Below are 26,751 nucleotides of genomic sequence, written 5' to 3'. Positions count from 1 at the left end.
TCCAACAAAAAAAAATTAAATAAAACACAGCAGTCTGTTAAGAATGTGCAACACGACCATCATCAATAAAACGAGCACTTCAAAGATCAAAAATGGGTTAGATTTGAGTGGAAAAACGCAGAAGTGCAATAAATTCACATTTTACAAAGAAGCTAATGTGCTTCACATCTGAGAATGACCCTTACGTATACACATTAAACCATTTTAAGTTGAAATTACGTGTGTGTGTGTGTGGGGGGGGGGGGGGGGGGGGGGGGGGGATTTGCAGATAGTACACTCTAAATATGAAGGCATTCTCATCAAGCCTTGAGTTCATTAAAGCAGACCTGAAAATTAGCTGAAAATGTCCTCCATGAATCAAACAGCATTGTTTCCATGTTGCCAGACATTCAAAACTAGAACTCAAAGTGGTTATTCAGCTCTCCAAAATGTGCATATAAAATGTGCAGTGGGCCCGATCTATTCTGTAGGAGAGAGGAAAACCGCATCTGACAACATCTCCCTTACCGCTGAGTTTAGGACAAGAGGAAAATGTCAGTTATAGTCCAGGGCCCAGTCCTTTGACTCCACCTAGTTAACCCACATGTACGGTGAGGCATCAAAATTCCCCACAGCGTCACAACTGCACCCTCTCACAGACAGTTGCAGTTTTCACAATAAAGCATCTTCATGTTCTTCATGATTTTCTCACCATGTTTGAGGGGAATGCACCCTCACAATGTTACCAGCCGGTGGCGCTATATCCACGACTACACGTTGCAATATAGATTTATTTAGGCTGCAACCAGGAAAAAGATGTCCAGTTGTACAGTTCAAACATGAACACGATCCAATCTACTCCTTAGGAGGAGTTTGTTGGAATACACTTTTTCATTTGGGCCCTCAAAAAGGCATCTGATTTAGGGGAATAATAACAATAAAAATAAAAATAATAAAGGAAAAAACAAAACAGGGTCTCGTGCCAGTCGGGGTTCCATCCTACTACTGAAGCAGACGGCGCTTCCATCCAGGTCTGCTTTGACGTTCTATCTCCACGGTATCCTCTGGACTCTGGTGCTGGGCCTCGCTGACGTCCGAGAGCTGGACGTCAAGTTGGTGGCTGAAGTGTCGCCATAAAACACGAGAACACACATGAGAACACACACGAGAACACACACGAGAACACACACGAGAACACACACGAGAACATGCTGCGGTAGACACATGTGGACAAATCTGGCTTTTTCCTGACAGAAATGGTCTTACTGCTGCTGTTGCTGTAGGGGAGGAGCTTGTCCAGTCGCTCCTGGATCTTGACCAGCTCGTCTTCTGTGAACCAACATCTGGTCTCGGCTGCTGCTGGCTGACGCCGCGGCGGCGGCGCGGCGCTTTTCTTCCTCCGAGATGTCGGGGGAGAGGCCCAGCACGAGGCTGGGAAGGTTCCGGTGGTCATACCTTCTGGGAAAGTCTGAGCGACTACCTTCAGGCCTGGGAACAATCAGCAGAGTCTTTGAAACATGCCCGAAGGGCTCAGCTGTGATGCCAGTAGAGATGAACGTCCTAGCTAGAGTGACTCTCACCTCCTGATAGCATGAAGAGATTATCGATTCCGCGCTGACACATGGAGGTGGCTGCCTGCACGGCGATCCTTTCGTCCTCATCATAAATAATGATGATTTTCCCTGGTCTGTTTTTCTAACAAGGTTGTGGGTTAAGTTCGGCCAACTCATGTCAGGATGTCCTTAAAGAGGTTTCACGGCAGTGGTTTGCATAAGGATACATATTCCAGTATTTCCTTTGTGAAGGGGTTCATAGTTCGGAGCAACATGACAGAGGGGAAACTGTGAGCTGCCAGAGATAAAAACATTTATCACAAAGGATCATTTTAGAAAATCAGAACCTGTTTAAATGACCCGACATCGAGGCTGTGTCTCATACCGCTGATGATGTGGCAGGAGTCGAACTCCTCCCGGTCCCGTAGATCCAGCAGCAGGTAGGGGCAGTCGGGACAGGGCTTCTCGGGGGGCATGTTTTTGTAGACCGCCTTGATTCCTAAATTGTCATCCTTCAGCTTGAGGTCCATCTCTCCCACGCCATTAATGACGCTGCCAAACGCAAAACAACTATTGGCGACGGCATGAAGGCTTCGCTGCTGTCTCACAGGGTTCCAAAGTACCTGATTAGCAGCGACCTCTCAGTGGAGCAGACGTCAGAATCTTCCACAGCTGGAGAACACAATGGAGATGAGGCCTTCGAGGACTCTTCAGAGGGAGACTGTGTGTCTGACTCAGATGCCAATGACAGACTCTCTGCAAGTCAGTGAAAAAGAAATTACAGCCAGTAATAATCTGCTATGAGCACTCCCACAAATCCAGGTGTGTATGTACATTTTTGCAGTAATCACCTATATGCTTAAAACCCAGAAACAAATTAATCTCTACAGCAATGAAGTCAACGTTTAGGAAATTTATGTTACCTTCCGTGACTTGGGACTCAATTTCATCACTCTCACTCTGGTCTGATATGATGGATACCTGAAGTATCTGATTAAGAAAAAGATTAGGTATGAAAAAGGTAGGGGAAAAGAAGGCAGAGAATAAAGAAGGTCTGTGCATACAGGAGATACAGCAAGTCAAGGAAAGCACCCAGAGCTGTCGCTCCAGAAACAATCGTTTCAGCAGTCTATTAATTATTAAGTGCTGTAAAAGGATCAGCCTCTTTAACTAGTCCACCTCACTGGAAACACATAGGAGTAAAAAATAAAAGCTGCTTACCAACTGTGCAAGCGTTTCCACTTTTAACCGCTTGAATATTTCATCCTTCTGATACCTATAATCTGAAACGGTGGTTTAGGAAAAGTGATAAAAATTATCTTATGCAATATTGTAAGGAGTGATCCTCAAAGGTGCAGTCAGTCTTTGAAAAGTATTATATTAACAGAACAGCATGATGTTACTATTTATGGTTAACTGTATAATATGGGCACCTTGTTCATGTCATAGAAATATGTCTGCTGAATCAAAATCGTGATTTAAATTTGACTGTGTAATATGCAAATACAATTCATATTATAAAACTGAAAATGGTTAACAAATGGCAAACAAGTATCACTTAAATTTATACTCACTTTTTTTAATATCTGCCAGTCTTTCCATGTACTTTGTAACGCTATGTCCTATAAAGTACCAGTGACAGTCATTACACAATAATAAAGGCACAACACCTTTATAATAATGACAATCATTTGCAATGAAATACCTGTGTCCAGCTTTCTTTTAATATGTTCATATTTCGGGTTTTTAGGGAACCTTGCTTCCGTATACTGGAAGGAAAAACAAATTTAGAGTAAGCTTTATAATAAACAATGTTTGGAAAGCAAATGCTACGTGCACAAACAGGTTTAATCGGTCACGCTGTGGCCCTTGCAGGTGTTTCTCGTTGATATGGAAACACCAATGTGATTGCTAACAGCTAACTATGGGCAACTCTTTTTGCAAAGTACATTACTTACAGTAGGAAACGCGTGGTATGTCTACACATCTTGGTATAGGCTAAATAGGTTGATACAATAAGTAAAAATGTAAACGGGGAAAGGTTACCTTCGCACTACCGATGCTCCGACTGAACGACATCTTTCCAAACAGAAAAGCCAAACTCGGTTTTAAGATTCAACAATGACTGTGGTGATTGGTCGACGCCCGTTCACGGACCAATCATAAAAGCCGATACTCAGCTACTTCAGCCATTGGGTCTTCAACTGTCAAACCACGCCCCCAAACATACCATGTTGCTTAGCAGCAAAAGATGCGCCACGTCCATTGACGTGATTTGCTCCATTGATAAACATCTAAATGATAATCTAAAAACACAGATATTAGTGTCTTGAGGGATTAACTGATATTACAGTGCCGTAGACATAACACTCTGAGCTCCAAAACAAGATTAATCGCTTCCGGTCTCCAACGGTGTGTCAAACGTCTATGTTCTGACTGTTTCACGTTCAGTCTTGACGGCGGTCAGTATTTCGATTTACTACTTCAAGGGGGAAAAAAACGTATTGGATCGTCTTGCCGTGTCTAATTAGTTGTATATAAAGCTTCCTGTTTTGTGAAGAGCATGAAATGAAACGTTTACTGAGAACATTTCGAACGTTGTACCATGTTATCTGTGCTCGACAGCTCAGGTCTGAAGCAGGACTTTTGACACTCGTGCAAGTTAAACAATGCTCGGCAACGCACAGCACAACTTTCCCTTGATAAATTGTGTCTTCTAACATGTCAGCAATGGTGTCTGTTTTGGTAAGTACAATTTTGATTGCAAGATCAAGATACACTTGATTGCCACCCCCCCCCCCCCCCCCCCCCCCCCCCCCACACACACACACACACACGCACTCTCCCAAAGAATTCAATGGTCACCTGTCAGCAGTGTCTGACTCAAAACAGCTACATTTTAGAGTTTGAATGGCGTTTTTAGGTGAAAGAATGGTGCACCTGTGAGCCCTGGGGTCAACATGTGTGACCTTGCCGAGGCCTTTCCCTTTCAGCTCTATGGGACAAAGTCACGGAAAAATAGCAATTTCTCGGAAATTGCATATGTACAAAAAGTTGTTGCATGCATTTAACGATGCAGGCCGGGAAACTGCAAAATTTTGACAGAATTCAAATTACAAGACAAGTGTCACAGAATGTATCATGATGATACAGTTTACTGTTCCTGCCTGCATTTTAGCAGATAGATAACTATTTTTAAATGTTATGTTCATCCTACTGCACAGAGTTGCACGCAGACGCACAGAATCAAGTGTCTTCTCTTGTCAATAACTCACCCTCACATATTTTGTGTTCCTTTCCATTGTGGCTGTGGTTCAAGTTGGATCGATACAATAAAAAAGACAGTTGTAATGTAATACAGTGTGACTGTTGCTTTCAATCAAAGCTCCTTTCACCTTTTAAAGATAAAATGCCAAATCTTATCTTCAATGATCAAACTACGGCCCAAACACATGCCGTTGCCTAGCAGCGAAAAATGCACCGTGCTATGACAAGATTTGCAGCGATCGTCATCTAAATATGTTTGGATATTAGCATTGCTAGTAATTGGCTGATATTAATTCAAGGTTCAAGGCTCCAAAACTGTGTTCATCAGTTCTGGTCACCGAACGTTTGTCAAAAATCTGCATTCCAGTTTCACATTCAGACAACATTCAATGTACTGCTTCAAGAAAAGTGAATAATGCCACTTGGATTGTCTTTGCTGTATGTATTTCTTTTTCAAAAATGTACTTTGAAGTGCCAAAAATGAAATGTGATCTCCCCAGGATCAAAGGCCATGGGGGATTTTATCATAAAACAACTTTCCCTATCACTTTAAAGTATCAATACCGCTGCCACAGACCCTAACCCTGTAGTAACCCTGAATGCAGAGTCCAACAGAGTTGTGAATAAGTACCTTTAAACCCTATTGGATTCTTTGTTAATGTGTTTATAGAGTCCAAGTCACAATCTGCCGCCTCAATCCTTCCAACCTCGAACATTATCTGTGCTCGACAGGTCAGGTCTGGGGCTCCGAAAGGCGGAATCTTTAACACCCATGGAGGTTAAATAATGCTCGGCAACGCACAGCACAACATTCTCTTGGCAAATTGTGTCTTATAAACGTGTCGGCAATGGCGTCTGTGTTGGTAAGTCCACTTGTGTAGCTGCTGGGGTTAGATGTGAGACCGCAGACTGACAGTTGCAGCAAATAAGGGCACTTCGCTAGCTGCGCCTCTGCTAAGAGGATTTCCTCCGTAGTTCCTTCAAGCAGACATTTGTTCCTTAAATGGTTCATACACAATAAACTCGCATTTTGGTTAAAAAAATTCTCACTGTCATCTTTGTCATCGTTAGGGCTTCGTAGCGTTGTGCCTTGACTAACAAGGAAAGTGAAAAGTTTGTCAACCCGAATCAGTTCAAATAAAGTTTTAGCTTTAACAACAAAAATGTGTCTTTGAATATGGCCACTTGTCCTCCCGTTGCAGGAAGACCCGAGCCTAGAGAGACACCTGAAGGGGCATAAAGATGCCGTCACCTGCACAGACTTCTGCCCGAACCACAAGCAACTGGGTAAATTCCTGCTTGACCTTTGACCTTTGTCGTGCAGCCAGATTGGAACATTGTCTCAACAGAGATAAAGATTTAAAATGAATTTTTCTTCTATTTCTTATGTTAATTTTAAGTGCATTACATGCCTCACTTCCATTTTCATCTCTAGCATCAGGATCGATGGATAAGACCCTGATGATTTGGAATTTGGCCTCAAAGGCCAGAGCTTTCCGCTTTGTCGGTCATCAGGACATCATCACTGGGGTGCATTTTTCCCCCTCTGGTAACCTGGTGGCCACTTCATCCAAAGACAGAACCGTGCGACTATGGAAACCGTCCATGTAAGCATCCTTGTATGGCCTTGTTTAGTAGTATGCTTCAAAATAAAACTATGGAGAGTAAAGAAGGAGGCTGCCGAGCCAGGTGAAGAGCTCTGCTTTCCACTTGTCTTTGATGCTGTGATATGTGTCTGTGCATCGTAGAAAAGGAGAGTCAAAGGTCATCAAAGCTCATACCGCTGCTGTGCGAAGTGTTGCTTTCTCCCATGACGGCCAGAGACTGGCGACGGCCTCTGACGACAAGTCCGTCAAAGTGTGGAGCGTTCCCCGCCACTGTTTCCTGTACTCCCTCAACCAGCACACCAACTGGGTGTGCTGTGCCAGGTGGTTACTCCAGATCTACGCCCTGAAATATCCGAGGAGACGGGCGAGAGAGGTTTGTGATTGAGATGAGCTCCTCTCTCTTGGCAGGTTTTCTCCAGACGCACGTCTCATAGCTTCCTGCGGAGATGACCGCACCGTCAGGTTGTGGGACACGTCATCAAAGCACTGCATCAACTGTTTCACTGACTACGGGGGGTGAGTCCAAAGTGAGCTGACGCTAGCTGTGTTTCCGTCTCTTAAATATCGCTGAAAGGTTTTTGTGCTGACAACTTAAGAATCTTTAGAGGTAAACACCAACGCGTGCTTCTGTTAATGTCGATCCTTCAGTTGAGGCGTTGCGTCTCCCATAGATGGCGCTGTTGCGCATCCTGTCCACAGCTGGCTGATTCTACACTGTTGCTCTCGCAGATCAGCAACATCTGTCGACTTCAACCCCAGCGGCACCTGCATCGCGTCCTCGGGATCTGACAGCTCGTTGAGGATCTGGGACCTTCGCACCAACAAGCTGATTCAGCACTACCAAGGCACGTCAAGTTGTTAAATGTTTAATCCTTTTAATTCAGTGGCTTTCAAATCGTAGACACCTGACGACAGAATTTGTGCCTTGTGTGTACCGTGTGAAACAGTCCACAGAGCAGCAGTCAACAGCTTCTCCTTTCACCCGTCCAGCAACTTCATGATCACTGGTTCCAGTGACAGCACAGTGAAGATACTGGACCTGCTGGAGGGACGCCTTATGTACACTCTCCATGGCCACAAGGTGACACCGTCGTTTTGATCGTCACAGACTACACGCGGCAGAGAAACCTCTTTGGGCCGGAGCTGGTACCTGTGGGGTTTGGTTCATGCTCGCTTCTGTGTTTCAGGGTCCTGTATTCACAGTTGCCTTTTCCAGGGGTGGAGATCTCTTCGCCTCAGGAGGAGCTGACGCTCAGGTTTGTGCCGTTGTGGCCCCTGAACTCAATGATCGCACGCATGTTTTCAGTCCATTTCTGAACACCGTCTTTATCCTTTGGTCTTCGTGTTGAATCGATCAAAAGCAGTTTCAGTTTTTCAGTGGTTACTGCAACGTTTTGCCTCATAAATGCAGGTGCTGATGTGGAGGACAAACTTTGACACGAAGCCCTACCTCAGTGTTCTGCAGCAGCACAGCCACAGGGCCACCGTTGACCCTCCACCTCATGTGAGCGACATCCACCCCAGAGCGCCCCACCTTCACCATCCGCTGCCCACAGAGATTCAGGTCAGTTAAACCAAGGCTGTAACGACAGATGAATAATTAAGGTGGCTGCAGCTGAACACGACTGCCCTTTCTCTCCGCAGATCATTCCTCAAGTTTCGGATACGAGGTCCAGCGACCCGCAGATCATCGAGTTGGACCAAACAGCCCGCAGCGTCACGGTAAGCTGCCATCATACATGTTGCTTCAATGGTCACTGTTTTTCCATCGCACTGAATCTGAATCCAGTGAAACGTGCCAGACGCTATGTGCGTGTGTGGCCACTAGATGGCAGTGCAGGCCAGTGTTCGCCCTCCTGCTGCATCATAAATGACCGCACGCGCTCTTTTCAGAATGATATTATTGTGCTGCAGCATGGCGTTGTTTCAAGTATCTTATTCATAAAATGTTAAGCTATAGCTTGTCTAATAGATGCGGACACAATCTCATGTGTCACGTTTTCACAAACCTTTAAAGCACACACAAGCCCAAATACTGGCCAATGAGTCAATGCATTCAGTGTGTTTACCCTCTGCAGATGATGAGCAGGAGTGTTGTTTGTGAGTCGTGATGGAAGATTCCTATCCAACATTTGTCCTTGAACATGTTTCTAGATTCCAATGTGAAATACTGCTATTTGAACCCGCGCTGGCCTTTGATTAGTGCCGTCTGAGTAGGAGTGAGATGTATTTGCAGTCACAGATTTCTCTTTTTTTGTCTTGTGTTTTACCTCGGTTCTATATTGTTATTGTTGAAGGCCCATGTTGGGTGGGCGCGTGCTGACCTGACCTTGAACCCGAGGAAGAGGTTCACGGCTGCACGTCGAGATGTTAAAATCCTACATCTGAATTAGCGCTTGCTATCCTCTTAGTCCGCAAACGCTGATCCTGGATAAATGGATGGAAGCCTGACATACTGGCAGGTTTTTTTTTGGCATTAGTAAACCAACGCACACAGGAACTCATTCAGTCGTCAGGTTGCATGGTGAAATAGGTAATCTGCTGCTATGACAAAGCGTTCCTGGCGTTTCACTTTAGTTTCCTCGGAGCTACAGTTGAGCCGCGTTACAGTAGCGAGCGTGACATTCTTCTCAACCCACATCATGGAAATCAGATTCCTCCATAAAACGAACAGCCGCTGACACTTGTCCCAACAACCAAACAACCGGAAGACATTTGCTGCTCCGCTCTGTCCCCGTCTTTGGGAACAACGGCACCTTTTGCAACAGCAGTCGTGTTTCTCCGGCCTCCTTGCCTGTGTCTCCCTTCCTGCCGTTGGCCGCTGTGTGGGAGGAAAGGCATGAATGGAGCAAGCCAAGTGGAAGTCATGTAGAGTCAGGATGGCCAAGTCCGATAAGTGTGCTTCTTCAAGTATCCAGAGCAGCCATTCATGACGTCTGTTCTGGCCCGTGGGTAGATAAAAGGACAGAAGAAGGGACAGTTCCTGACCAGTTCCCGCCACTCAGTGGACGGAACGAAATGATCTCACTTTGTGACCCTTTCCAACGGTCAGACCACTCAGTCCCAGAAGAACTACTTAAAACCAAAGTATCTGACACTTTTTTTTTATAACATTCTGAGTTGTCAGTTTGCCCCAAACCCTCTGGGGCAGATGGAGCGACACAACAATTTTATTAAAGGAGGAAATGAGTGAGGTCATCTACTCTGATATTCTAAGAATAATATAATGAGGCATGTTGTCAGCTTAGTGGAGTGACCTGCAGGTTGAAGCTTTCACCTGGTAATGCCCCCATTCCTGGTAAAATCCGTCACGCACTGAGTAATAAGGTACCTGTAATAACGAATGATATGGAAAGACGATAACAGATCTCTGGAAAGTTTGTGCAATGTATCCTGTCATCATCCTGGATCTATTTATCTGACCCCTGGGAGTGTTTTTGTCTGACATTTTTCCAGGTTTTTGTGAATTTGGCTTCGCCTCTCTCTGGTTTCTACCTGTTTCTTGCTTGCTCGTTTGTCATCCGCATGAGTTGTCAGAATGTGCATGAATGGGGAGGCCCGTGCGCTTCCAGAGCAGACAAATGGGTAGGGAGCCGGGAGAGGAAGAATCCACGTGCTAGCTGCCTTGCCCCTGGGGGCATCAACCATGTAGCAGCGAGCGCAGTGCTAATAATAGACTTGTTTGAGCTCTGCCTGCCTGTTTAACTCCTCTGGTAACTCGCAGCACCCTGGTGTCACACACAGTTACTCCATAATCATCAGTTTTACCCCAAAATAGCCCTTCTGTTGTCTGTGGTTATTCCAAATGTGACATGTGCAACTGAGCCACTCTTTGAAACACATCCAACACAGTTGTGTGTTTATATGTCAGGCAGTGAATTTGCATGAGGTGCTTTGTGCGCACGTGTCGGGGGGGCATGAGAATTAGCCCGGCGCGCGTGTGTGTAGACGCCCCTGTATGCGCGTGAGGGTCTAGTTGCGTGCGTTCATGACTCAGTGGATCCTGGGCCCAATGTGTGGGAGGGTCATTCCTGTTGAGGAGGACCGGGAGCAGGGAGCCCCCAGTGTTGCTCCTCCTGTCAGCTCTCATTTCCGTCAGCGCTCATCTCCTCTGCTCCGCTCCCTTCACTCCCATTGACGCCTTCACAGTGTTTTCCTTTCCGCGTGCTTCTGTGTTTCCCCTCCATTACTCCCGATGGGTCCGTGCGTAGAGACACAAACGGAGGGGAGGCTCGGGCGACGGGGACGGGGACGGCCCGGAGTGGCTGCGTGGGCCGTCAGCTGGGGATCTTCCTGTTTTCACGCCGACCCTCGTTTCCAACGCAGCGATTGACCGTTGGCACTAAACCGCCATCTGCTCGGAGTGATTTACATGTGTTTAAATGTCTCTAATTAGATTGAAATTCATTTCCCTCGAGGTGTGAAAGCCACTCCTCGTGAAATCTTATTTAATTAGATTCGTAAGACAGCTTTAACACTCATCTTTAACAAGTTTCGCAATGTGAGCGGCAGCTTGAAATCACCGATGTTTGCGCGACCCTGTGCCTCCCCTCTTTCTCACCGCCTCAAGCTCTGCAGCGACATAGAGGCACGACTCTGTTGTCAATCGAAAAGGTTGTTGTAGCGCCGACAAAAGCCCCAGGTCATCGCTCTGCCCTGTCGTTTACGCCTTCAGCACAGCTTTACCCAGGTTCTCAAAAAGCTCCGTAGAAAATAGCGTGTTAATTAAAAGACGCACCTTTCCTGGTCGTGTGTGTTCATTTCTTTTTATAGCAGTACAGAGAAGGTGATAACAGCAAGTGTCAAACCAACGGATGTGAACTCCGTTATGAAAGAAAGAATCACAATTTAAAAAAACTAGGCCAGAGCACATTAATAGTTAGGTTTGTTGTGCAACAGTAAAGTTTAAGCTGCAAGTTAGAAGCCAGATATAGGTCAAGAATCTCCATCGGTAAAGAATTCCGATACATCCGTGTACATCTGTGTGCCTACAGGAGGTTTTAAAGGCGTTATTAAGTTGTGAATGGCTGGGTTTAGCTTCTTATGTGTCCCAATGTGCTGCTATTTTAGCCAGAATGGATTTTTGGCTCTGATTCCTTTTTGATTGGATTTCTAATGTTCATTATGTGCGAGTTTATCTTGGGCAGCTGTTATTGTCATTCCATGCTGGTGCATCCATCAGCAGTAAATATATCTGGCCAATGCATGAACTGGTCCAGGACTCCCTGCTGGAGCGCCGTGCGCTGCACTTTGGAGAGGTTGGAGGTTCAGATACCAGATTTAAGTGCTGCAGAGGAAAACGCAAGTGACAAGACGGAAACAAGCTAAAGATAGAAACAGCTTCAGGGGGTTCACTTTCCACCAGGACAAGAGGAAGCATAACACCCTCACACACATGTCTACACACAAACGCACACGCACACACGCAGACACACACTACTGAGGACTGAGACACACATCTGTGTGCAGTCTAACAGGGATCTCGTTCTCGTTTAGCCCTCTGAAAGAGACGGCGTCTTCCAACACGCTACGACATTACGTCAGCTGTAAGCGAGTAGTTCTTGTAAGGTGAGAGGCCCGTTGTTGCCTCTTAGCTCATTCTGTTGGCCACCGAGCGTGCACGTAGGCAGCTTTAAGACCTAAAGGGGACCTGCGCTCTAATTGCTTCTAAGGGCTGTGATTTCAGGTGATTATGTTACACCTCCACACAGATGCACTTTTCCCGGGTGTTCCTTGCTTCGATGTTCCCGGGTCCAGAACGGTTAGGGATCGTAATCGTGATAATCCGTAATCGTCTACGATCAGCCTGTCCCCAACCACAGTTGAGGTCAAAATCGGCTTTAATCATATCGAGATGTATTATGCGGATACGTTATTATGAGCAGTAGTTGTGATTAGAATAGTGAGTAACACGTGTTAATAGTGGAGTCAGAGCTGGACCCTGTCCAGGGAAGCTGCTCAGGTCCCTGAACGCATCACGCTTCCTCCGCAACTCCTCGGAGCTGGCGTGCAAGCCTCCAACAACCTGATCTTCCTCATCAAAAATACAGGAGGGGGGCAAGCCTGATGACTAATTCAAGAGGAGTCTCTCTTCAGGTTCCCACCCGTCCTTCCCCTCTTCAACTCTTTAGGTCTTCCCCTTTCTTTGATTTCACTTCCTCTGCCATTCTTGTCTTTACTTTCATTGTTGTGCAATCTTGGTAACTAACCTGAGGGCTGCGTGACTTTCCTAGTCCCCAATTAAAGATTTTCCATATTCTGTTTAAGGTCTTCCTTCCATCCACGTCGCCTGCATCATCCTTCAGCATTCCGTCCTCGGGAGCATCTATTGGGAACATTTGAGAGTCCATGCAGGATGCTAAAAATAGCCTGGTATTACAGGTGGTGGGGACGCCTGAAAGGCAACCGCTGATGTGCTTCTTCCTCTTTTTGGGCCTCATCCTTGCCTTGAAGAGGAGGCTGAGATTAGAGATGAAAACTGTTTTTGATTGTTGCTGAGATGCATTATTGGAGCGTCGTTAGCATCCAGGCTAAATAACTGAAGGACGGTTAAAAACAGACGTTCAAACAACTCTGGCATTTTCTTAAAAGGTTTGCACGTGTTTAATATGTGATGTAGGATAGATACCCATGGTGAGGCTTTTCCAAATGCACCGTGCACGTCCAAAGAGCGCTGGTGTGTGTTCATCGGGGTTGAACAGGCCACCTCGATATCTGGCAGTGCTGCGCGCCGCTGCTATTTTCTCTCTGAGTGGAGGCAGAGGATGCAGCCTGGTGAACTGTGGAGGCAGACGAGACGCCTCACGGCTCTATTACTGGCCAGTCTTTCCCTCGGATAGCTGCTCCAGGCTAGCCAAAGGAAAATGCTATCGATTTTGCCGCTTTCTTTTTTGTTTTCCTTCTGTTTTCTCCCATTGAGACCTGCAGACCCTGAACAATTGGCTGCAGGTCAGACGCGCACAGAACCGTGCATTTGGCATTAAAAGTGTTGTGCATTTATCACCAAGAAGGTTGGACCCAGGCTGCATGTTGCTCTGTGCGTGAATCCTCGTGCAGCCATCTGTGGGCCTGTGAAGAGGGATTAGGGAAAGTGCTGGGAAAACAAATCCATTTCCTGCGATTTGAGAAAGTCACGGGTTTGTAGTTTCTTTCCGGAGGTGCAGCTGTAATCCAACACTGCCTCGGTCCCAGGTTAGATCCCACCCCCTCCTGCTGCCTCCCTCTGCATGCTAAGCTCACAGTCCACCTGTTAGCAAGTCATTTATCTCTCTGCTCCCCAGAGACAGATAACTGAACCCCCACCTCTGACCACAGCCGCCCGGATTGATGGCTTTAATGGGCTTTTATTGTTTGATGTCTCCTCTTTCTTTCTTTAAAAATCGAATCAGCTCAATTTCCTGTGTATCTCTTTACTCTATCTGCTCGTCCTTCCCTGCAGCTTCATTGGGCCTCTTGACTCTTCATATCTGTTCCATACACGGTCACGGCCCGACAAGACGTTACACCGCTGATTATATGTTAGTCGCTCATTGTCAAATAGCAGTTTTTAAAAAAAATTAGTATATTTTATTTGTTTTCTGGGTTTCTCTGAGAGCTTTGTGATCTGAAGTCTTATTTTTGATAAAGCTTTGGTATGAAAATAATGCACCGTGGGTGCCAAAAAGCTGTGGTTCCTAAGGCGCTTACCTGGTTTGGTGGCTGTGAGCCTGGTATGTGTGGGAACAGCGTCGTCTGAGAGGGGGATCAGGGCGAGCCTCAAGCTTGCATTGTTTTACAGTAGAACAATTAGCAGTTCGCAGTGGGGTTGTTCTCATTAGTGAATGAGTTTCCCACAGGTGCTTTGCAGTCCTTTTGGTATTAGCCTAAGTGCTAAATCTGATTAACGGGCATTTGTGCGGCATTGCAGCTCAATCTAATCTCCCTTATGGACTCCTGCCTGTCTTAGCAATTTCCTGTGAGAGTAATCTTTTTTTTTTTTTGAGGTGCCACTGAAGGTTTATATTTGTGTTAATGTGTTAGAGTCATTTTCATGTACCTTATTTTGCAAAGTCAATCAGGGTTGCTTTCCTTTTTGTATCTCTATACTTTTCCTTGAATGTGAATATTTGGAGAAGGAACTCAGCAGCAGTGAATTCTACTGGACTCATTTCTGCCTTCGTCGTATCTAATCTAGCACGTGAGATTTAATTGGATCCATTATTAAACCACTGTGTACAACTATCCTGACTGAACTGCACAGTTCTCTGTCCACATGCCACCTTTGGGCTTCAGGTCCCATAGTGAGCAGCTATTTTCAACAATTAAGTGAGCCTAATTAAAGGAAATCATTTCTCTCCCTCCTCAATCAGTTATTCTTAGAATGTCCTTTAGCTGCTCCCAATCAGCTCCACCACTTCACTGGTCTTGGTCTGAATTGACTGCCAGGAAGAACCCAGTAATTAGTTTTCATTAGAGGTGCAATTTCTAAACAATAGAGGATGCTGTGATGTTAGAAAAATGTCAGTACATGTTTGATTTCATCCGCTGCCAGACTTGTATTGTTTCTGTAGCTTCTAATGCTATCCAGCCAAATAAAAGAAATGCTTTCAATATTTGGGAGCAGTTTGGTGAATATTCCTGGCATAATGTACACAAGCAGTTTGTAACGAGCTGATATGACGAAGGTTTCTAATTGAGACGTGCTAAATATGATTTGGATTCGCCACAGACACACCTCAATACTCGAACAATACATCTCAGTCATCACTCCCAAAGTCCTGAATCCCCCGCTCTCACAGTACACAGCCTCTTTATTCTCTGCTTCCTGTCTCCATCTTCACATGTCTCCTGCCCCCCCCCCCCCCCCCCCCCCCCCCCCACCCCAAACTTTACTGTATACCGACTGGAACAGCAGGACTTTTGATAAATTTCTTTCTAAAACGTCCAAGAGGAAACACTTGCTGTTGATACACCTGTTACATTACAGAGTGGGCTTGAAGATCTTGTCAGACCTTCGTCCCAGGGTCCTTGTGGAGGTGGTACAGTGGGCTTGACATGAATGGCTCCACTGTTAAAAATATCGGCTTCTTCCCGAGTCTTCCTCCTCACTTCTGCCGTCTTGAAGGCTTCCCTTTATGTTCCTTTTGTGCTTCCGCCGAAGCTAAACGCCCCAGTGCCCCTGGTCAAGGTGCACATTGTGTTTATTCCAGGGTTTTTTGAGCCAGCACATCTTCCTATATCATCGCACGTATGGAACCTTCCCGGGCTGATTTGGAGGAGCAGACTTTTTTTCCACGCAGTGAGCTTTTGCGTAAGAAGACATGCATGTGTACTCAGCTGTGAAGATGTACACAAAGGAGCACACACAGACTGATGACCCTGATGGTGTTTGGCTCTGATAATGTGCTGGGGGTAGCTCGGTGCTACAGAACCCATGATGACGGGCCACAAAGGCCACCTGCGGCTGCCAGGGCCCGGGGCTGCTCTTTGTGTGCCCTCCTACTTGTGCTGTAAAGGGCAAAGGCGCAGCATGGCCACTAAGCCCCCGCTGTTGCAGCTGCCAATCAAGCAGCACCCGGCCGCCACACTCACCCAGTGCCCTCCTTCAGTGCCTCTTCCCTGTGATGCTCGCACAGCGGTGGCAGTGTGGGCTGCTTCCTGTCTGAGAGGCCGTCTGGATCAATCGCACGTCATTCATTTAGCCACATGCTAACAGTTGCTGTTGACATTTCGGTAAACAAGCCTAACATTTCATTGGGCCATTATAAAAAAGAATTTAAAAAAAATGCGATCAGACATGCTGGGACGTCGGCAGGGTTTCTGAATTGGAATATTTGCAGATGGGCTGGGATGTCCTTCGGCATGTTCAGGTATTTATTCCATCATTTTGGCAGCCTGTGAGAGAAACCACCTCATTGTCCTCACACCAATTCCTAAATTTTACTCAACACTTTATTAAAGCAAATTCTGTTCAGAGACTTCCAGATTTCATCCTGCCCAGGGTCACCAACACCCTCCTCACACGTTCGACAAACAGCAGCAGTGTGCAGTCATCTTAATGTGTTGAGACTGGGAACTACCAAATTCTCTGATTTGTAGATGTTGTGCTTCATATTTCAGTAATGTCAATAATCTTAATACTATTATTTCAGAACAATATTTATGCTTGAGTGAGGTCATCCAAACTTGAAATCTCTACCCATGAATTAATCCTCCTGCCTTATTTCATTTTTTTTTTCTGCCAGCATGAGCATATGTGGGTGGGAACATCCATTAAAATGTGAATAATGTGGGTAAATCTTACTAAGGGGCTTTAAAATGGGCTAATCCCACAGAAAGCCACAATGACGCTCATTCACCTCACTGTCAAGAGTCCCCGTCACTTGAGACTTTGGTGGGAAAGAACGTGAAGAAAAACTTCTAGTTGGGACACGAGTAATTGAACTACTTAGCAAAAGCCTCATTTCCTCTTAAATAAAAGAGGTTTTATTCCTGAAAACTCAACTATTTGCTCCACACAATTATCATAGCTCTGCGCTCAAGTTAGGCTGAGGTTTTTCTTCTAATGTTTACATTTATCATTGGTAAAAAGTAAAGTCTCCGAATAAAGCTGAACCATCCAGACCTTTATTTCAGGGTCGGGGATATCCCAATGCTTCATATTCAGGGTCTTTTGGATCCTAAAAGGTTTGGATCAGAGTCCACAGAGTCGTGTCAACATTCACGGGAGTTTGCACAGATGCAGGAAAGTGGCACTGCCACCGCGCACGTAGCACAGGCAGAAGTGGACGTGCAGAGAGAGGAGAGGGAGTGCCAGAAGAAGAGGAAGCGGCGCTGATCCGTGATATAAAAAATGGACAAAGAGGAATTGAAAGAGCAGGGAAAAGTCCCAAAAAGGTTTCCCAGCATATGGGTGAATGAGCTAAATAGTTGGTTTCTGTTCTGCATTATTAAATGGGTGCGGTTTAAAACCGTACATGAATCTGTTTTACCTGTTCACCTCGGGTCAGTAATGTCAGCCTTAGCTGGCGTGACTGTTATCCATGTGTGAACCCATTTGAATAAAATGCAGGCAGAAATCCCCCTCGGCTGCAACCCTCCGCTTAAATATCCTTAAAAGGCCTTCATGTATGTGCTGTCCTGTAAAATACCAAGATCAGTCAGCGCGATGATGTCTGAATTAGACAGAAAATTAGGGGGAATGTTTTTAAGCTCTCGTCGGATTTGGAAGTTCTCCATTTGTAAAGTTTGATCAGTCCAGGACAACTCATCCGCATTCAGAGTTTGAAGAAAAGTCTGATAAATGTTATTCTATCGTTTGTCCTTCGGCTTCCTTGATTCATGCTGTTGGCATAGCAACCAAAACAGCCACAATATATGAGCTGGTTTGTACGGAGGAAACTTTGGCGACTGTGTTTGTTCCGCTTCTCCCCTGTCAGCAGCTTATATTACATAAACCTGTGACAGGAGGCACGTCCACACCACAGACATCTGTGCTACAGGCCGCTTGATAAGCTGCAGTTAAGATAAATGCAGTATTAGGAAGGATGGGTGCTGCCCATCTGTTCGTCAACAGCCACACACAAAACACACTGATGAATGTCTGAAGGTTAACATCTGAGTCCACTCGGACAGTTCTCCCAGGATCAGTGGATTACCGGGATAATGGTGATTTCACTATTGTGGCTGTAGCCATGTGTGTGCAGCCCTGTTCAGAGGACAAAGGTGCTTGTGCTCTGTCTAGTGTGTGGGTGTATTTGCATAGGTGTGGCCATGTGTGAGTTTACACTGATGTCTGCGTCCACCGGGGCTCCGGATATGTGCCTGTTTGCTCTGCAAGTGTTTGCAGAGTGATATCGTCAGAAAAAAATGCTGGTGCCACCTCGACCATGTCCTTGTTCCTCTTTATTTATCACCTGGGTCTTGTGTTGACCCGAATTCATCTCATTCTGTGTTTAACAGCAGCTATAATTCACTCCGCTTTGCTGTTTGGCTCATTCATTTTGATTTCGGGAGGTAATAAATTTAGTTCGCACTCAGTGTGGGTTGATAGCTTCATATTCCAGGTCAAAGATTAGCCAAATAATGTCCATTTACCTTTGTGTGGCATTTCAAAGTTTGCATTTTGATTGCGATAAACATCTTTGGGACTGATTACACGTCCCTTTCACTTCCTGTTCAGTTTGTCCCGCGACTGCTTTGCCGCAGTGATCAATTAGCCACATTTAGACACACAAAGGCAGCCAAATTTCATTTGCTGACTCCTGGTGGTCTGGTAATAGCCTGTTGATCGCTTCCTTTCCTCATGCTCTACGGCCACGGTGTCGCACGTGCCAGTATATTTCCACTGGCCCCGAACTGCCGCGACCTCGAGGTTTCACGAGCGACTTGTTTTCAGCTCTGACATGAACGTTCAAACACAGTTATCCATGTGTTCTAATCACTGAGAACAGTACAGTCAAATATTCACTGACCTGACGGGACAATTATCCACCCAGTTCACCAGTTTAACAGAGCTGCTCTGTGGTTAAACTTTGGTTGCCTGTGCACAATGTACAAGTCGAGAAGATTATCAAAGCAGAGGAAAGAGATTTGCTCACAGTTGTCTGAATGACTGCAGAAGGAAAGCCTTCCGAAATGGAAGTTTGCACGTGGTGGCTGCTGCTGTCCATCTGGCTTTTGTTTCAGGAACATTTAGATGCAACCGATTCATCTTCAGAGCTCCATTTCTCTTTACAAAGTGATAGCGTCTGAGCAGGATTAACCTGCCGGTGTCCCATGACTCATCTGTCGCATGATGTTATTATGTAAGCGGGTGGAGTGTTCTTTCACACGCAGGCACAAACTGGCGGCACATTGTTTTTAACAATGGCCTCAGAAACACAGCGTCGCTCTGCTCGCTATCTGCACGATCTTATTCCAGGTGCATCGTTTCTTAACGACTGACACGCCTATATCGCCTCATGTGTCTCTGAATTAGCAGTTATGTGATGAAATAATTAGGTCCAACCTCTGCTGCTGAAACGGAGCGAACGATCTTATCCAGACTAACCCGGCCGGCCTAATTAGCAGTGGTGATGTAGAGCCGGGCGATTACAAAGGCTAATGTAGTGGACGAGATCAATGACTCATTACTCTTAAACAGGGCTGGATGGATTTAGAACGTCTTCAGACAATAAATGAAAGGGTTGAATAGCCGCGCCGTGCTCCCAGAAATAATCCACTTCACTGCGAACAAAGCTTGTTTCAACGACATCTGTAGGTGAATCATTTAATGGCCCGGCGTTGAAACGCGTACACGGGGGATGGCTGTCTCACCATGCTCTCAGTAATCTTTATTAGAAATATATAACCAGACTTAAGGGGACTCAAACCTGATTTTAGATATCGATGGATCTCTACATGGGTAACTGGTTGTTGGCAGGTGTCTGGTAAGAACTGGATTCATAAGACCGGCTGTTCTGGGTTTGGTCCTCTTTAAAGCTGCAGGGACTGCATCTGTTTAGTAATTTATATAGACCTGAAAAACACCTGACATAAAAAAAATAGTCTTGATAAATGTTCAGGCACTTGAATGAATATTGATGAATTTCAAAGTCAGAGTTGTAGCTCATTAAGGATCATTATAGGACAGCTGGGTGTATATTTGGTCATTCATCCCTGTATGGGTCAAGGTGCCACCTGAGGAAGTTGGGCAGATGTGGTTTGTCTCCCTATGAGCAAGGCAGCGGCGCTCGGTGACTCATCCTCATCTGTTGCAGGTTTCTGCAACAGATGCTGTTTCAAACAGAGCCGTGTGTCAGAGAACCGAACCTTCTTTTCCGGCGGCTTTACTTCGACATCGCCTCTTTATCACACATATTCGTTTTGTTTTTCAGTCTTTGCTGCCTTTTATTTTCCCCTGGTTGACATGTTCACACTCCCGGTGCTTGTGTGTCTGTGTAAAACAGCCAGAACCCACACTGTTCCATGGCAGTTCTTCTCCTGAGCAGGATATTTTTGTCCTGTGTGTGGGTGAGTGCTGTGCGGATGTCAGGCAGATAGGGGGATGCAGAAGGAGGGTGAGAATTAAAGAGGATGTAGCTGCTTCCTCCAAACCACATGAAACTGTTCAGCTTCCTGCTTATCTCCCGCCTTAACCTTGAGAAAATATCGACGTATGTCTGACATCGGGTCAGGATCGGGATTACAAGTTTTATTGTTGTCGCACAGCCTGTAGCTGTGTGTGTGTGTGTGTGTGTGTGTGTGTGTGTGTGTGTACTTTCATGTGACCTGGTGTTTTCTTCCTTTCAGACTTCATTTGTTTTGGTGCGTTCGCAGTGAGCAGGAACATCCTCAAACGGTGCGTTTGTTGTGTGTGCCAAGGCCTGGGTGTGGAGAGAACACCTGGGTACATGACAATTAGATTTGACAGAGATGAATGGAGAACCAGTCCGCTAATGTTGTGTCTCTCTGCCAGGAAATGTTGCCTTTAGATCCTTGGTAACACCTGCCACTTGACTTCCTGATAACAAGCCTGCAGTGTGTGTGTTTGGATTTTATCATGCAGGTTTTGAGAATCGCAATTTATTCTGCATGCAGAAGACACACTGTGTGTTTTAACTTTATCAGCCAGGGTTTATGGACAGACGGGTTAATTAGTATGCTCAGCCTTACATGCTTTGCTTAGAACATGCGGCAAATGTCGCAGTGTGTACTCTGTAATTGGTGATTCGCCCACATCCTTCAACAATACCACACTAAACTTCCGTCTTCAGGGTAATTAAAATGCTCTGCGTCAACATAGATGGGGAACAAACATGTTGACTCTCCCCCAGTAAGGTCAATATAAGCATAGAACTCAGGTCTGTTTACTTTATTGTACAGTTTGGGTGGTGAATTTACACGATTGAATCGTTTGAGGTGAATAATAGGGGGTTCATCACAACCCAAGCTGATTGTTCTCCAGTGGGTTTGTGTCTCATGGCATCATTTAGGTTTTGCTTCGGTGTTACAGGTTAGATTGTTTATGATTTTGATTTTGTATCGATGATCGATTTGTGACCTATACGGCAGCCTACCACCAGGGGGCAACCAAGACATTTGCCAGTATGTTCAGTGGCAAAGTGGTGCAGTTCCAGGCTTGATATGTGGAGTTTGCATGTGCTTTTCTCCAGTGCAGATTATGTTGATTACGGTCTCTAAATTTCCTCAACATAGGCATGTTTGCATGCTCTGCAGGGGACTGGTCACCTGAACACACCCAGGACAGGACAAGCAACCTCCCTAAGCCCCCCCCCCCCCCCCCCCACCCCATAACCATGGTTAGGACACAGAGGCATTGCTGCTGTATGAAGGACGTGTGTGTTCATAGTGTGTGTCTGTAAAAACAGAAGTGAAATCAAAGTGAAAGGTCACGCCCTGTTAATGCCTCCTTTGTGTCTTAACAAGGATTTCCTCTCTTCGCCGGGTCTGCTGTATTAATGACATTACATGGCATCCTGTGACCAGGAAATGTTCCCTTCCCATCACAGGACCGTTTACAAAATCAGACTCGCCTATTTAAAGCAACTAAGAACACCAGATATATCAAATTTGGAGAGTTCAGGGTTCAGCGTGTCTGAGTTGATGGTAATGACATTAATCCAGCTTATCCTTCATCCAAAGTGTTTCCGCGCTTGATAGAAAACTCGAGTTGCTTTCGTAAAGCAACTTTCAGAACCTGAAAGAGGTCCAGGAGCCAGAGGTCAGGATCCGGCCCATCAGACTCGTGTCAGCAATACAGAGAAGCAGACAACAATCACGCTTCCTGTTTATGGTGTTATGATATCGAGGGCTGACTCACTTGCATTATGCCGTTAATCCCGCCGGACGTGACGTTTACCGGAACCGAACGTGACCCAAAGCTGTCACGTTCTCTGGATCCGGTGAATTGTTGCCAGTCGGTGGTTCACATGGCTCCACCGCTCCCACCTCTAACGGACATTTTGGTGTTTCATCAAACAATGAAATTATTTTTCGCCAAAATGGTTTCTGAAAACGACTCTAAAGCGCCGACGTGATCTTGTTTATCTCAGTGTGCTGCGGTAGAATTGTGGCTTGTTTTCGTGCACGTTGGCCTTCCTGACCTCATGAAACTAAAGCTGTGATTAATAAAAACACTTCATGGCTTCTGTGTTGGTTCCCTTCTGTTGTGGCTGCACCTCTGCATCTCCTAGTTACAGCTGTTCTTCAGACTCCACGACAGCCATTTCAATTCATCTTTTGAACCTCTCGTCGACTCACAAGTGCCACTTTGTAGGATCCCGCGGTCACACGTTTACCTTTAAGTACCACTTGTTGTGTTTGTTGCATTGTGGCCATGTAAATGAAGGGCGAGCGGGGAGCTGATGCCGCCCCCTTCTGAGCTGCTCATCTTTAATTTTAGCTCATCACGCCAAATATTTATCAGCCATTTTGGCTTGTTTGATGTATTTTGGGACAGAACAGCTCATTAACTGGAGCTGTTAAGTTTGAAATATCAGCTGGCTTTGAAGGGGCCACGTGTCTGCCAGTAGAGTGGGAGTGGGATGCTGAATGAGGGCCCACACAACATGAGGGGTCCTTCAGCGATGATCAAAAAGGTCACATCTGAGCTCCCCAGCCAGGAGAGCCAACAAGAGAGACTCTAATTTTGGAGCTCATGCTAATCGTGTTCTTGATCAAAATGGCTAATTTGATTCTGGAATGAAGGAGCGGTTATTTTTGATGTTTGTTTTGAAATAGAACATCTCAGTTATAATGGGGATGTTCTACTCCCTCCCCCCCCCCCGGCCTCAGCATCCAGTCAGCTGCTATAGGAAAGGTCTGCACACCATCACATCATTCCTGCCATCGCTCATCCATGGCTGCTGACATCGCACAGAGCTCAGCAGCCATGATTTTATCTCACAAATGGGCCTTGTAAGTGTGTCCGTCCCAACCTGCCCTGCTGGCACTTTGTCTTTGCAAATCCTCAGTTAAGTTTGGTGGCTTTACTAAGGCTTACTACATGATTTAGTATATGGAATAGTTCAAAAATGAGTGTCCTCCGTGCTTTTAATGATCATTTCTTAAAAACAAAGCATCAAAACTAAACTAGAGTCACATTTAGCTTCCTTTTTTATACTCATTATTCTTCCAGGTTGCAGCTGCTGATACAGGAATCATTATTGGTGTGTGTGTGTGTATTTGTGTGTGTGTTTTGGCTGATTATGCTCGTGTGTGTCCATTGATTTGACACCAAGGCCAGCTGGGGTACCCGGCCTGTTAAATGTTGATTACACCCAAACTTCCTGACTGAGTGGGGGGTTTAGAGAGACATGGGGTCTAAAGGGGCCGAGCAGATGTTGCCCAGATGTGCCCGGGAAGGAGGAGGAGGATGGGCTGGAGTTGAGAGCATGGATTGCAAGAACCAGCATGCACACACTGATGGCTTTGTTCACATCTCCTCAGCATTTAAGAGCAGCCCCCCCCCCCCCCGCCTCCTGTCTTTCATGCCCCGCTCCTCTCCTCCCTCCAGCTCTCCTGCCTGCCCCCAGTCCGGCTTTGAAGTGAAGACAGCGCGCAGGAAGCAGCCTGGAATCGATTGCTTCGTGCATTAGGCCCGGAATGTGTGACGCCCCGCTCCCCCTCGCCGCCCCCTCCCCTCCCCTCCCCTTTCCTTCTCCCATCCTCTCATGTAGTTTTTCCTCACCTTGTGATGCAGCCGACATGGTGGTGGTGATCTCTACCCTATACTGCACCTCATACTCTATACTGGACCTTGTCTCTGTGGTCGGACCGAGCACATCCATAGTTTAGCTGGCTGTTTTTCCACCTGGACAACTTCCTCTTTCGCCTACAGGCTTCTTCACGTCCGTACGCACTCGGCTGTGCTCCACTGTTTCCCACCACTCTTAAAGATAAACCAGTCTGAACTGATAGAAAATGATAAGCGGCGTCTCAGCAGCAGACACTTACACCTCTGCTGACACTTTACCCCTGTGCCGTGTTGACATTCAACTTGGCCAGACACCAACGAACACTTCACCAACTTTTCCGACGGTTCCAGCACTCGACTGATGCTTCAGCTCATTTTAGCGCGTTGACTTTTGCTGACACGGCAAACTCCTTTTATCATTTCCAAAGCGACTCTTCAGCTCCTTCCAGCTGAACTCTTGGTCTCGAAGCATTCAGGTTATTCAGACATTTAAGCCGCCCCTGGCGCATTTCTTGCGCCCTGTACCAATGCAGTCGTCTTCAAGTACGACACCTTTGATGAGAGGAACATTCATGGCGTGCATCAGAATGGTGCTTATGGAAGCCATCGGTCACCTAAACTCAAGTCTTCCTTTGTCTCTTTGCTTTCATCTTTCACGCCATCAGACACACTCGGCACCCGCGCACAGCGCTAACAGCCACCACCGCCCCAACGGGCATCATGTGGGCAGTGCAAGACTGGAAGGATGTATGGAACACTATGGTGCCAGTGGGTCGGGGGCCACAGCCAGCAGCCAGACTGGGGCTGGCTTTAGAGGAAGTCCAGAAGAGCAGCAACAGGAGGATCTGTCCAGCTACCCGCCATGTCTGGACACAACTCTGCAGCACATTGTACGCCAGCTGGATATTCTCACGCAGGTCAGTTATTAATTCACTTCCAAATAATCAAGGCTGCTGTCAGGGTGGAACTTCCCAGAAAATGTTAGATTTTTGATCATCGCCCCCGGTTACGAGTCGCATTTATTGGAAACAAAGTAGATAAAAAGATAAGATCCAAATTTCTCTCACTGTCAACTGCAACAATAAAGGAAAACTACATTTTTTACAAGGAGATGTGGTTTGATTGTTGCCTTCTGTGTCTATTTTGTATGTAGGAAAGGTTTTTAACAGGGTATTGTCTTTTTTAACATTAAACCGCATCATGAAAACTAAAACTAGGCTTTGTCCCTCCACAACTTCCCCCCCCAGACAGTTTCAGTGCTGGAGGAGCGTCTCACGCTGACAGAGGACAAGCTCAAGGAGTGTCTCCAACACCAGTCCCAAATTATCAAGGAGATAGGACAGCCGGGACCGAGGCGGAGGACGGCGAATGAAGGACACCTGTCCGGTTGACTTGAAGACCCACCAAATCCAACAGGTGTAGCAAACGAAACAGACTGTATGACCTGCGTGTTTGCACGTGCTTGAGTGTGTATGTTAGGGTAAGTTTATTGTGATACCAGCTGTTTGTACTGTTCCATATGTCCATGCAATTTTATCCCGTTGGTGCTACATGTTGCCTCAAATGAATAAAAGATGTTGCACTATGAAGACTGTTGCCTCACTGTGTTAGTGTAGAGTTTAGCGGTCCGAGGTCAAAGGTCACGCCCTCTGATCAATACATACAGTAAGTATTTCCTCAAAAGTGACGCAACTTTCCACTTCACCTGGTTACAAATATCCTATAAACACCTACTGGGGTTGGATCCTCCGCCCTGGCGCCGGGTTCTGAAAAGTCCTGGTATCCTTTTTGACCAGGACTTTTGGAAAAGCACGGGGATGAGCTGCAATACAGTTACATGAGTGGAAGTGTTACAACGTAATAGGCCGCGTACTCTCGCCCGGTCCCGCTCGTGAGCTGTGTCACGTTGCGCTCTGTTGCGGCTCGCTGCTGCCCCCTCAGGCAACTGGTGGTGGTGAGTTGGTGATGGCAGGAAGCAGCAGAGAAGCCAGGCTAAGAGGGAACTCTGCCGGCTTGCTCTCCTGACCACATCCTTCACTTCCCCTCGTGGTTTACTGGTTTTCCTCCCGTTTCTTTTTCTCCCCCTCACGTCCACGCAGCGGCGCGAAGACGGCAATCGGACGATGACACGCGTAGAAATATCGAAGGCTAGAAACAGAAATCCTTTTCATCCTTTTTCCTCTGTTCAGGGTTTATTTTTTTGCCTTCTAAAGAGAACAATTTATTCAATGTTTTCTATATCAACTCATATCTTCCCTGTTTTTTTTCCATATTCCTTCTACATGTGTGAAACAGCGTGTATAAAAATGAACATTGTGGTTTGGTCAGACACTCTATGCAGACAAACTCAAAGTTCATTAATAAAATCTACCTCAAGTGAATTTTTAAATGAGATTATCTTGTCAACCTGCCAACTTGGATCAGAATTGCAGACCTTATGAGGTTATGGCACGCTCATACTTAGACCATTAAATAAGCATCTGCCCTAAGTAATGATAGAGGTTTCGGGATCCTCCCAGGTGATAATGTACCCCTGAGTGCTTAAAATGATCTAATATGATGGCGTTTGGCCTCAGAACTGTTTGGTTCTGTTTCCCTCTCAGAGGCACAAACCAACCTGGCTGCACAAGTTTGGTTTTGTTTCCACTTCTGTCCCATTAAGGTTCTA

General features: G+C 46.1%; 2 protein-coding genes across 7 annotated transcripts; one reads left to right on the top strand and one right to left on the bottom strand.

Annotated features, from left to right (window-relative positions):
- Positions 1-6: 6 nt before the first annotated feature.
- On the bottom strand, positions 7-3,662 carry cep41 (centrosomal protein 41). 3 transcript variants are annotated; one of them, XM_029841133.1, is made up of 11 exons: positions 3,579-3,662; positions 3,238-3,301; positions 3,107-3,154; positions 2,754-2,815; positions 2,456-2,522; positions 2,156-2,288; positions 1,918-2,084; positions 1,760-1,827; positions 1,560-1,674; positions 1,170-1,467; positions 7-1,099 (listed from the first exon to the last, which is right to left on the bottom strand). In XM_029841133.1, exons 1-11 carry the CDS (start codon positions 3,609-3,611, stop codon positions 982-984), a joined length of 1,173 nt encoding a protein of 390 aa, XP_029696993.1. In that variant the 5' UTR covers positions 3,612-3,662; the 3' UTR covers positions 7-981.
- Positions 3,663-3,865: 203 nt separating this feature from the next.
- On the top strand, positions 3,866-25,672 carry poc1b (POC1 centriolar protein B). 4 transcript variants are annotated; one of them, XM_029841130.1, is made up of 13 exons: positions 3,866-3,994; positions 5,532-5,662; positions 6,002-6,086; positions 6,235-6,406; positions 6,548-6,727; positions 6,815-6,922; positions 7,136-7,251; positions 7,354-7,487; positions 7,594-7,662; positions 7,818-7,970; positions 8,051-8,128; positions 24,749-25,000; positions 25,331-25,672. In XM_029841130.1, exons 2-13 carry the CDS (start codon positions 5,648-5,650, stop codon positions 25,472-25,474), a joined length of 1,506 nt encoding a protein of 501 aa, XP_029696990.1. In that variant the 5' UTR covers positions 3,866-3,994; positions 5,532-5,647; the 3' UTR covers positions 25,475-25,672.
- Positions 25,673-26,751: the final 1,079 nt, after the last annotated feature.

The sequence above is a fragment of the Takifugu rubripes genome, chromosome 9, assembly GCF_901000725.2.
Source record: "Takifugu rubripes chromosome 9, fTakRub1.2, whole genome shotgun sequence".
NCBI lineage: Eukaryota > Metazoa > Chordata > Actinopteri > Tetraodontiformes > Tetraodontidae > Takifugu > Takifugu rubripes.
This window is presented reverse-complemented; position numbering and strand designations above follow the sequence as displayed.

Excerpts from the sequence above, each read along its gene's own strand:
- cep41 (XM_029841133.1), bottom strand. The coding sequence starts at position 3,611 with ATGTCGTTCAGTCGGAGCATCGGTAGTGCGAAG. Across the intron at positions 3,155-3,237 it reads TAAAAGAAAGCTGGACACAG|GACATAGCGTTACAAAGTAC; the intron begins GTATTTCATTGC and ends GGTACTTTATAG. Across the intron at positions 1,675-1,759 it reads CAAAGGAAATACTGGAATAT|AAAAACAGACCAGGGAAAAT; the intron begins GTATCCTTATGC and ends CAACCTTGTTAG.
- poc1b (XM_029841130.1), top strand. Across the intron at positions 7,488-7,593 it reads ACACTCTCCATGGCCACAAG|GGTCCTGTATTCACAGTTGC; the intron begins GTGACACCGTCG and ends TCTGTGTTTCAG. Across the intron at positions 25,001-25,330 it reads AGCTGGATATTCTCACGCAG|ACAGTTTCAGTGCTGGAGGA; the intron begins GTCAGTTATTAA and ends TTCCCCCCCCAG.